The 12,500-nt window shown below is 39.6% G+C and overlaps 1 protein-coding gene across 1 annotated transcript in view; it reads right to left on the bottom strand.

Annotated features, from left to right (window-relative positions):
* LOC137977742 (probable lysosomal cobalamin transporter) overlaps window positions 1-7,812 on the bottom strand; it is a 15,576-nt gene extending 7,764 nt beyond the window's left edge. Inside the window, exons 1-9 of the mRNA XM_068825066.1 lie at window positions 7,670-7,812; window positions 5,185-5,361; window positions 4,786-4,852; window positions 4,607-4,701; window positions 4,136-4,203; window positions 2,929-3,017; window positions 2,061-2,134; window positions 1,113-1,169; window positions 280-566 (exon numbers count right to left, since the gene is read on the bottom strand). Coding sequence (XP_068681167.1) covers window positions 280-566; window positions 1,113-1,169; window positions 2,061-2,134; window positions 2,929-3,017; window positions 4,136-4,203; window positions 4,607-4,701; window positions 4,786-4,852; window positions 5,185-5,361; window positions 7,670-7,729 — 974 coding nt within the window. The 5' untranslated portion in view covers window positions 7,730-7,812. The remainder of the gene's footprint in view (window positions 1-279; window positions 567-1,112; window positions 1,170-2,060; window positions 2,135-2,928; window positions 3,018-4,135; window positions 4,204-4,606; window positions 4,702-4,785; window positions 4,853-5,184; window positions 5,362-7,669) is intronic.
* Between the last annotated feature and the right edge of the window lie 4,688 nt (window positions 7,813-12,500).

Genomic DNA, 12,500 nt, shown 5'->3' with positions numbered 1-12,500 from the left:
CATAAAATTACATGATTAGGTATATGATAGTGAGAAAAAGGGTGTTAAATGATGTTCCATTTCACAGGTAGAGCCAAATGTCGGGATGCAGCATTGTCCATGGTGAGACACTTGCTTACCATTGACTTGTCCTGAATTTGCTTCCCAGACTCTGCATCATATGTGGGTTGAGTTTGACTTTCAGCTACATTAAACTGTTTTGTGTTTTGAGTAGCTTATTTGATTGCCTAGGGATGATGTGATTGGTAAATTAATTTAATTGGTGTTTCTAGAAAATACCTAGTGAGAACCAACGAGACAAATATGAGTAAGCCAAACAGCAGAAAGAAGACCCCAAACACCATCTCAAATGGTCTGCAACATTTCAAGCATTTGTTAAGCCAGCTGAGATTTGCAGCTTGCAAGTGTCTCTCCCTTCTAATAAGAACTCTTTCCTCTCCTTCAAGCCGGGCAAGAAGCCTTTGATCACGGCCAGACAAACTGCGGCCATTTACTTGTCTAGCTCTTATCATACGGGTACGTTCTTCCACTGATTCTCGGTCTTGGCTGACCTCTAATTGCTCCCTCTGTGAAACAGACAGGATAAAATTTTCGTGAAGAAGTGGTACCTTGGGTATGTATAATAACATTATTGATCAATCTTCAATGCACACATCCAGAGCTACATGAATTCGAAAATTTGTGAAATTAAAGACACTGGGTGGTCCAGTCCAGACTGAGATGCTCACAACTTGAATTCAACCATGCAATGCAAATAATAAAAATGCATGCAGTTGACTCCTTTGAGTTGGATTCTTAACACTAAATATTGTGTTTATTTGGATTTTTACTGTCCAAACTAGGCTATAAAAAATCAAGCCTCTAATATCACCATGTACTGTATATACTTTGAATACTTCTTGCAAACAGTACTAAAAATTATTGTTCTGTTTATCTGTTTAGTGGTCCAGATCATCGGTTTAACCTGTCACCATGGATGAATATTTGAGGAAGTCAGTTAGCCACCATGCTGTACCATTACAGTGTAGCAAATAAAAATTATGAACTAAAGCAGTATGTGAGCATTCCTGTTTCATCTTTTGTGCCTAGTGGTAAAAATGATACAAATTTACCTTCGCATTTTTGAATCCTTTTAGCATTGAAAACGGAAGAGCAGTCATGCCATATGCCTAAGTAGACAAAATCAGTACTGATTTAAATCAGGCAAGCACAGTACAGACTGAAACATCGGCTCTTCAAACCAAGTGATCAAGAAAGAATACAGATTATTTTCCTCTATTTTTATTTAAAAGAGTTATGGTATTAACCCCTCCAACTACAAGAAAATTATCTGTCCTGAAAACTGTAACCCTTTTTGTCCCTATTACTCACTTGTGTTGATATTAAGAATCACAAGATCTCAAGAATTTTGTGACTTTTTGAATGTCTTTCAAGTTATCCCTTAAGTCACATATGGTGGTTGGGTGCCCAGAAATGTGGGGGGAGGGGGCTGGAACTGTGCATGCTGACCCCAAAACCAAGTAGGTAGGAACCTAAGAGCCTGCACTACCTTCAACCCAGCCATAAGCCCTGTCTGCCACAACCCAGCCCCTGCCCTGCACCCGTCACACTGAACTGGAAGAGGAGCAGAGAACCTACTGGGTAGATAATGGGTAATGCTACAAAAGAAGGGAGGAGAAGGGTGGGAACACCAAAAAAACAAGCTACGTGAAACGCCCCATACGCTGAGCAGAGTAAAACTATGAGCATGTTCAGTGAATTACGCCTTGACCACAATAAACTACCACTGACCCTGTGATCGCCAGAACACCCTGCAATCACGCTCGAAACAGTAACACAACACCAGGGAACGCCGGAATGCTAATGGCTTGCCAGCAGACCATATCATATGCCCCTAAACTTTTTTATTTATTTATTTATTTTATATTTTTTTAATGCCCCTAAACGCCAATGCTAAGCCAAGCACTGAGAAAACTATTGCCCCTAGTCGTTACCGGTAACTCAATTAAATGACATTTAACCTAATTTTAAGGAGAATGGAAAACAACTCAACTACATACCGTGTATGTAATCATGATGATCATGCCAATGAAAGACAGGAACCCCATCAGTAATGACATCGCAGTCTCACCATCTACAAATCAATACAAAAAACTTACCACCTTGAGGAGGATGGAAAAAAGCCCCTTACTATAATTATACCTGGACACCAAAATATGAGACTTCACCACGGCTAAGTTCCACATAATAAGTAATTGTAATAAAGATTATCCAATATCTTTTTTTTTTTTTTAAAATCAGAGTTTTAACAAAAATGGGGTTTTGGCTATTAAAAGGTTTGCAGCTTCCTGCTGAGATAAAAAACAAGCAAAGTTTCAAGTTTCAAGTTTTTCAAGCTGAACAAGAGTAGCCAAAAAGAAATATTATCTAATGGCAAGTAAACTGACTTTCCACTTTTGATGTTTTTTATCCTTAAAAACTGAAGTTTTGCCTATCATTTATAATTTGTAGTTCTATGCTTTTGTGGGGAGGCGCGGTGGCCTCATGGTTAGTGTGCTGGACTCCAGAGCGAATGGTCCGGGTGCGAGTCCTGCCTGGGAACATTGTGTTGTGTTCTTGGGCGAGACACTTCACTCCCACGGTGCCTCCCTCCACCCAGGTGTATAAATGGGTACCAGCAAAATGCTGGGGGTAGCCCTGCGATGGACTGGCATCCCATCCAGGGGGGAGTAGAAAATACTCCTAGTCACTTCATGCCGCGGAGACCGGGATAAGCTCCGACCTGATGGGCCACTTGGCTCGTATGCAGACTTTACCCACCTACATACCCTCTATGCTTTTGGGAAATTGCACTTAGTATTACGCTTTTATACATACAGTATGCATGTCCCTTCCTAATTAACTTATTATAAGTAAGTACTGACTTACTGTTTGATTTCAGTTCATTTGCAAGGAAACTGAGCTCTTTCTTCCACTGCGTCTCATTGTGTGGTGGTTTTTTCAAGGGGGCAAAGGCTCTGAAGTTTAATGACACAACACACTAAGTGGTTAGGATGTTTTGAAATTAGGTATTTTGTAATGTGTAACTAAGTGTTCTCTGCCTCATGCACCACAGCAACAGCTAATTATGTTCTTTATAAACTAGCTGTATAGTTGTCACAGCACCTGTTTGCAAGCCAGACGGTGAACCATCTGAGTGTACACTATTTATGAGTCAATGAGTTACTAGTGCAGTTAACCAAACCATAAAATGAAAGCTAAAAAATTTCAGAGAGTGCTTAGGCCTAATCACTGAAATGAGGGCTTAGGCTTAATCAATAAATTATTGCTATATTGACTGTGAGTCTCATTGACTCATGACTCGTTGACTCATTGATTTATTAACTCATAAAACATGGGACCTCGAACCATCCGTGGTACATACTGGCCAACCAAGGCTAACTTTTTTTAACTCATTGACTCCTGAACTGCTCTCTCCTGACAAGTAAGATTGTCTGGCTTTAGACAGAGTAAGATCTACATTGTATCAATTAGTCTCAACCCTAGGAGTCAATGGATTAAAGAGGGATGCGTACATTGTATCTCTAGGCTAATAGTAACTAAAGGACCTGGGGGGTGTACTTCCTATTGATGGACTGATGGGGATGTGCCGCTGGATGGGGTCGCACTTTCACGATTGGATTGACTATAATGGGGTTGCATTTTCCACAGAGTTCCCAACAGAGTTAACACTAGAATGGGGTCGCAAATTGTCGGGATTTTGGAGGTAAAGTTCTGGCTAGTGGGATTTACAAATGGAAGATTTGCGGTAAAAAAAAAGTTGTTACAGAAAGAACTGTAGCGCTGTTAATTTAATATTTACTAGTTGCATTACATTCTGCTTTGAAATTACAATTAAAAGGCTATATGTAAGGTTTATGCATAAACAGAAAGTGACAGTAAGTTGGGGTCGCTAAAATTACATTTACCCAAAAGTGACTAAGACGGGGCCTATACCGATAATTGGCCATAAAGTAGACTATAAAGGGGAAGAGGTTCTAAAAGGCCAGCGGCACATACCCAGCAAAAATTGACACAAGTAACCCTCCCCCTCCCCCCCCCCCCCTCCCCTGGGCTAAAGAATAACCTTTCTTACCCCACCAAGAGAAGAGCAACAGCAACTATCAGAAATGCCATAGTGTACTTCAAGGCACCACAGATTCTCTGAAAAGACAACAAATTACTGTTTTTAAAAAAACATATGAACATCCTGAAATATAGTACATGTGCTCCAAGGAACAAGGATTGTGTGGTGGCCAAACACAGTAAGTTTGTTTAAATATAAGACTTGAATCATGGAAACATTACATTTACAAATCACAGTTTTTACACATACATGTATAGCCAAAATACCATCATGACAATTATGTTGACATTATCTCAATATCTGTCACCAGTTGCAATCAAAAGTAACAATAAATTATGTTGCATTCACATGTTAATAAATGGTTCAGACGATCATGTCCTTGGGTTTTGACCACCTGTACGATAAAGCACATTTACTAATACCATGTTGTGATTACAACTGATACTTTATAATTACAGTACAACGTGGCTTGTCACCAACCTGCCGTGTTGTCACGTCTTCATCTTTTTCTTCAAAGTAGAAGTACACAAATGGCATTAGAAGGAATGCAAAAAATGCCACAAAAGAATAGAGCACTGCAAAAAAGACAATGAAATTTAGTACAAGCAGAATGTGATGATGATGATGATGACGAAGACAAGGCTTAAGTCCAGACTTACCATAATATCCAGTTGCAACAGTGGTCTCTTCAAACTCTTTTCTCACAGACTCATCAGCACACCAATCCTGAAAAAAGATTGTTGTGAGTAGGATGCAAATATTAAAATATGATTTTTTTTTCTATGTAAAAAAACACAAAATGTTTCCAGACCTGAAGGTTTAAATTGATACCTAGCTTTAAAACTAAGCCTTTAAATTCTTATATCTGTATCAATAAAGCTTAAATGGTGAAGACACCTTTTTGGTTATTAAGAAATGCAGTGACTGCATTCACATACAAATTATGGCACATGCTGAATAATTTGCAACGACAAGATGGATTCAGATCGTTATTCTTTCTTCTTTCAATACCGGTGAATTAACTTTAACAAAAATGTGCTACATACAAATGTACATACCTTCCATGTGCCATCATCATTTTTCATGTAAGAGACTATGAAAATGTCAACAGGAACTAAAGCAGTGGTAAGCAATGTGACTGCAAGTGCAACAATTGCAGTAAGAGTTGACGACACTTCAGACTGAGCATGGTCTTGATAGAAACGAATGTAGAACCACGAGAAAACAAAGGTTAACTGTTGAACAAAAATAAAACCATCATGATTACTCACAATGATTTCTTACCACAAAAAAAAAACTTATTAATTAAGCATGTTTCACATATCATCACTGACATAACTGCAAGTGTCCAGCCACTATTTTGAATAGGAAGATGTCTCCTGTGTTTCATTTAAGACTCATTAATCAAAGAATGATGCCAATCACTTTGAATACACATCGAATTGGTCAGACAATGGTAGGGGATTCGGCATTTACCCGAGTGATAATATTGTTCATACAGGAAATCACATGTTTTTGAAATGCAAGTTGGTATAAATGAGGTAACATTTTCAAAGTAACATTTTCAGACTAACAAAATTGGCAAGTGCAATACTTTCAACAGTAGTCTGCGAAATTTGAATGTGCTTACCGGTATTTTTAACAAATTACACAAGATTTGATTACTTATGAATTATCACATAAAAATGGATGACGGAGGCCAAAACTAGTGAAATTTTGACAGCATGTGCTTTAATTTTCTATAAAGTCCATTCAACTGATTGTTTAATCCATTGACTCCTGGGGGTTCCCCATTGACGAGGAAAATAATTTGGTATTAGGCAGAGTAAAATACTACCGGTAAGTATGGCCGTTAGGCCTGTTTAGGGGTGAAAGGGTTAAAACAGATTATGTTGGTCAAATTAATCTTTTACAAGACTACCATTCAAAAGTCATTCATTCAGGTAAACTTGGGGACATGCATTTGTAATTTGCTCTTATGTTACAAAGTTGCACCGGCATTACATGAGAACTGCACTCTTTTCTTAGCCAATCAGAAAGGAAATTAAAGGAACTTTAATCAAGTGTCTAGTCGTTCTACCGCTGGAGCACTAATTGTGGGACACTGCAAACTGAAATTAACAAATAACACAAATCAAGTCAAATGTGCATTTTTGAGGGGAGGAGAAAACCAGAGTACCAGGAGAAAACCTCTCGGAGCAGAGTAGAGAACCACCAACTGAACCCACGTACAGTATAATACCAAGTCTGGGAATCAAACCCAGGCCACATTGGTGGAAAGGTGGCGGGTCTAATTTGCAGGTCGCAGGTCGCAGGTTGCAGGTCATTGGGGAGCTTAAGCAACGACAACGGCGCCCTCAACGAGAACGTCATCTCAAAATATAAATTTGTGTTATTTTAATCGCTTCGTGACTATTTCAACGTTTTTAATATGACAAGGGTGTGGTTATTCCTCAAAGATGACACCAGTCGGAACGGCACTCCATTTTAGGAGAGAAAATGAAAATGTATCCTTAAGTGCTGACGTTCTTCATAAAACCAAAAACTTGGCTATTTCACATTGTTGTTTTGCTGACGACAGCAACGAAATGGACAAAAGTGAAAAACGCACGTGCAGGGCGTGCAAATTTCTGACGTTCTCGTTGCCGTTGTCGTTGCTTAAGCTTCCTATTGTTTCACCAATACAGAAAGTATCTTAAACATTCTTAAAAGCTAACCTTAGGTCTAATTAGGCCTAAACAAAAGTTTTTAGGCCTAAGGTTAGCTTTTATGGATGTTTAGGATACTTTCTGTATTGATGAAACAATGACCTGCAATCCGCGACCTGCGACCTGCAAATTAGAACCGCCGGTGGAAAGGCGAGTGCTCCCACTACGGCACCAATATTAACCTTAAGGCTGGTATCCCTCTCCTCTAATAACAATTATGCACCTTTCAGCACCTTATCAGGCACTACTGGCACACTTACAACTTACACCTTATTGAATGGTTTAACATATGATACGCACGGATATTTTGCAAGCTGTGAAGGTATTTAAAAATACAACCAATAAATTGAGCACAATGTCTACACGTACAGTATTATATTTTAAACCATTCAATAAGCGAATTATTATTCCACTCTTTTGCCATTTTCTAATATTTTGGCTTCTGACGGAGAATCATATCAATTGCATAATAAGGCACATCGCAGCGAATGACGAAAAACACAGACGAAGCCATGAATTCAAATTTCCTTTACTTGATTGGATAAACAAAATGACGAGTGATTCTCAGGCTTTGCATCGTGTTGAAAACAAAGGTTTTCAAATTAAGAGGCAAGTGCAATACCTTTTAATACACCTGTATGAGCCTGAATTCTATAGACTAAGTTTTCCCCTCCTTTGGTAATTTTCACATAGAGTACGAAGAGAAAAAAGAGTTTGATAACTGGCCAACGTATATAAGTACACTTGTGCAAGCTAATTAAGTATTACTAAATAAAGCTTATCTGCGTGACTCTAACAGTAGACATTTTGGCGATTTTGCCACAAACAAACTTACCACCACAACAACTGTAAACGGTATCCAGCCATACGCCAGTACTTCGTGTGGGATGATCATCTCTACTCCTTTTAGATGAACGTTAGCTTACCTCCAGGTAATCATTTGTTGCACACAAATAACACGCTCTTCTAGTCGTAGATTCAAACTGGGTCATTCTGGGAAATTTGTCAATGCTAGTGCCCAGTTTTCTCGAGTTTGCAAGCATGCAACCGTGGACGATCTTCCTGTCGGTGAACGTTAGAGCAGTCCCTTGATCTAATCGAGGTAATTACAAGACACCACTAAAATCAAATATACGTTACACGTTGGACTCAGTTGGCCCTTCGCTGCTTTCTGCTACCGACCTCGCCTCCCCGTACGGCATTGAGGGAGAGATATGTCCGCACCTAAACAATATGTGACAAATCCCACGCCTACTCACAGCTCCAAACCGCCCTTGTCAATTTAGCGTAAGAATTCGTTTGCTTATATATTCAAAGGAAAAGTCACTTTACCTGTCATATGGTAAGCACTGGAGTCGCAGATTACAAAGAGTGCGCACGCGCCCTGCAAAAGGTAACATACATGCATGCATAAACTTTATTTCATCTCGAATTTCCGAATATTTACAGGAGCTAATATCTTCGAGACATTACATTTGCAGCTCAAATATATAGCACATACAAATACCTACTAAATACATAATATTTAAAGATAAACTAATTAAAAAGAAAAGCCGCTGTACAAAATGCGGCCCTGGATTCTCTTTTGAAACCAGTAAACTCAGTGGTACGGATAAAATCAGGTAGCGCATTCCGCAACCTGGCTGATACGTAAGAAAAAAGAACTAAGACCATAAGTGGTTGTTCTCGGTTTATTGAGGGACAGAATGCAATTTCCGCGAAAAACATGGCTAAGAAGAGGACGGGAGAGAAAACGTATTTTTCATATAAGCAGGAAAACCCTATTTTTTTTTGTCAAAAATTAAACATACTTTTTTTATAAAGTAATATGAGGAAACTTTGAACTCGCTTATTGCATAGAGATGTAGAGTTTGACTTTAGTAGTAAGAGGACAGGTAATCTGCAAATATCAATCTCGTTATTCTCTTATTTACATTATACCGTTTCTTTGACACGAGGATTACGGCGAAATGAAAGCACAACTTTGTGGCGAATTTTATATCATAAAAAAGAACTTGTTCAGAAATCCAAAATCTACGTTAACCGCACACACCAGGCCTAATTCTGAGTAACTGGCTACAAATTCTTTCCTCTGGCCGCGCTTCAGCCATTCCATGAGGGCCAGTCTCGTACTCCTCAAGTTGCCTCGCTCATGCCCAAAAATAATTCTGGGTAATTCTGCCATTCCATGACAAGGGAAGACTCCCGATTCTCGTTTCATAGTTTTTTTTCACAAGTGTCGGGCCACCCAGTCCTACCAGCAAAATACCGTATCGATTGAAGTTGTTAGCTTTCAAAACTTGCCTAAATTGTATCGGTAGGTTCTGGAATTCGTCCACAGAAAGGCCAGAGAGACAACTTCACTCGTGAACCGCCATGTTTACAACAGAGCCTTTTGGGCGTCCCAGTCTGCATGAAACCATCTCTCACCTCTGTTTTCTTTCAAAGGGTTGCCTTTACCCACATTCCGGCTTAATGATGCCAGTATGGGGGCTTCTGTGGACGAAGATGGCCCCAAAAAAACAATAATAATTTTATAAACCTACTAGATTTAGGCCAACTCGCCAAGGAAGAGAGAGGACCCTGGGAACGAGGTTGCTAACTCGCTCGCTCCCCGAATACGAAATGGATATTTGTCACGTGAGGTTTAAACCTGAGCCCAAATTGACCCAAAACTGCAGATATTGCGATCAGTTCTTACACGGCGAAACCAAGTTCTGCAGACCGTTTTTGCAAGAAAAAGTAGAAGAAAAAAACAAACAAGCACTTAACATTTAAAGGGTTTACAAGTAAGTGGTACAAAGAGTGGAGATCGAGAGTAATAAACTTATTGTTCCGCGATAATTTTTCCAATTCTGACGTTCGAGTGACATATGGGAGGGAGTTAGTCGGAAATTGGATATGTTTACGGCGTGATGTAGAGGGCCTTGAATGCTTTAGTTTGGGATTGATCGGGAGTAAGAGGGTGACCCAGGCGAATTTGACATTTTGATTGAAGCTACAATAGCGCCAAATTTCCCACCCCCGGGCACCTACAGACCGTCAAATTCCCCACCCCTGGGTACCTTCTGATCATCACATTCCTGCCCTGGAGTAACTTTTTTGTCATTATATTCACATTTAACAGCTGATGGAAATTTGTTGTGTAACACGAAACCTTTGCGCTACTCACGGTACTGAACAAGAACCTAAAATTGAGCAAAACAATAATATTGTGAACAATATTATTATTTTGTAACCTTGTAAATAGTTCTTTTACTATTTACAGGCTTTCGAATCAATCAAGCATGCACAATGATAGAGTGGAAAATTCATGAATACGTAGAAGTATACAAAAAGCAATCACGAAAAAAAAAATAAACATTCTTGTACTTCTGAACACTCCAGCAAAGGCAGCAAAAAGTGATGGTCCATATTTACAAAAACACAAGACAAACTCTCTCACCCCATGGTGTCTAGAAAAATCAGGAAAACCAGAGAAGTCATGTGAAAACTATGATTGTGGATAACTCATCTCCAGGTTCTCTCGGTGTTCCAACATGGCGGGCATGTCAAATTCCCGACCCTGGGGAAACACATACTGTACGTGTCAAAATCCCTACCCAGGGAAAGGTTCTCTGAGTCAATTTCCCGTAGGTAGCCCCCCCCCCCCCTCCCCCCCATCCAGGGGCTTAACATTGATAGGTGCATAATGTTAATGCGTTGTATAGCTTATGTCACGTTAAGCACTGGATTGACTGACACATCCTTAAACTACTTCTCATTTAAGTCTCGTTGTAGTGAAGTCAGAAGTAGGTTTTTCTTGCAACAGATCGTTTTCACCGTCACGCAACAAAATCATAAAATTGAAACCGTTCAACGAAAAAAGCCAGAAATCAACAGTAACAAGAACATTTCTGGAGTTCACTTTGAGATGAAAACGCTTACTTTTCGCTTACGAGATAAAATGTGTGTGAGCACATCTCCTAATGTACTTGAAATGTTCAAACTGCTGAGATTCACAGGGATAGACCTTTCTTTTTTTTTAACCGAATAGCTTTGTATCATGGTGTCACGCAAGATGAGAATTCGGAAATTCAAATTAAATGCTGCAGTATTTTCGAAACGAAAGACGTCATGGAACTGGATACTTGAAAAAACATTAATTTTTAGGTCATCTTTAACCTGCTATAGATAAAAATTCAAATACCTCTGGATTTGGATTTTGATTTGATGACGTCATTGAGAACACCATCTTTCCTGCCAACCTCGACGACAAGGGAGAAGAAGAGAGAGAGCCTGGGTTCGAGATTGCTTTTCTGCCAGTGATTGTGTGTGATAACTGTCCACCACATGACGTAAAGTAGCCATTGAAATCGCGCGAAAGTTAATGCGGGCGACTATGTGGTATCCTTATTAACAATTATTCTACGAAGCTGCGCTATTTAACCATTTTGGGCTGGATAATGGTTTTATCATTTAACACATTGACGACAAAGCACAATTTTCTACGTTTATTGAAAAAAAAAACACTGGAAAAACTAACATTTTTCTCCGCGACACACAAAATTTCGTATATCGCAGGATATCTGTTGAGTACGCATAAAGAATATTGTGCGAGCTATGACCATATTTGGACATTGTGACAATGTGTTGAATAATAAGTAACAATTAGACCCGTAGCCCGCAAGAGCTACGGGGCAATAGCTCATTTACTTGTACGGGAGATGCTTTTTGTTGATGACAGTGTCGCCTAGTGGCTCCCACTGTTGAGGACATACAAGTGCTCGTGGACAAGTTTGCAGATACTGCAAAGAGCTTCAGTCTTAAAGATCAACATCAAAAAAACTGAATGACTTTATCAACCTGTAAAGCTCGTAATGCCACCACCCTCACCATCTGCGGTGATGATACATGATGAGCGCCTTGTCCAGCGCAGGAACTTTGTCTACCTTGGTAGCACCATCTCAGATTCGACAAAGCTGGACAAGGAGCTCGTGTACAGAATGGGAAAGGCTAGCTCAGCATTTGGTCGACTACAAGAAATATTATGGAAAAACCATCATGTATCCATAAAAGGTGAAATGCAATGTTTACAGAGCAGTTGTCTTGTCATCTCTCTGAGACATGGACCGTCTACCGTCTACAAGTGAAGACGCTGCATGCCTATATGAGACATCTTAGACAGATTATGAGTATTTTATGGAAGGATATGATCAGGAACAGTGAGATCCTAGAAAGAGCTGGCCTTCCGTCAGTGACTGATATTCTAAGGTGGCTAAGACAGGTGTATAGAATGAGTGAAGATCGTTTACCTATACAACTCTTGTACTCACAGCTCTTGGTTAATTTTGCTAAGAGAAACATTAAGTGGCGGAAAATTGACACCCGCCAATGGCAGTCCCAGGCCAGGGACCGGCCAACCTGTAGAACTCTCATTCGACCATTAATATAGAACAGTTATCGTCGCACCGTCGGACTGCAAATGATGATGATGAGCTAGCCATTTTTGGTTTGTAAGCCTCTTCCAAACGTTGCCATTTCTTGGAAGTCAGAGGAATGAAAAAAGACTTAAAAGATGTAAAGTGCTTTTTTCGTGAATTTTAATGTAACCCTGATTGTTTTTACAAACAAGGAAGCCTGTTCTTTGTGTCGCAAAAATCACGGGTCACAGTCACGTCTACGAT

The sequence above is a fragment of the Montipora foliosa genome, chromosome 11, assembly GCF_036669935.1.
Source record: "Montipora foliosa isolate CH-2021 chromosome 11, ASM3666993v2, whole genome shotgun sequence".
In the NCBI taxonomy this organism is placed as follows: Eukaryota; Metazoa; Cnidaria; class Anthozoa; order Scleractinia; family Acroporidae; genus Montipora; species Montipora foliosa.
The sequence above is the reverse complement of the archived record's forward strand: the minus strand, read 5'-3'. Positions and strand labels throughout refer to the sequence as shown.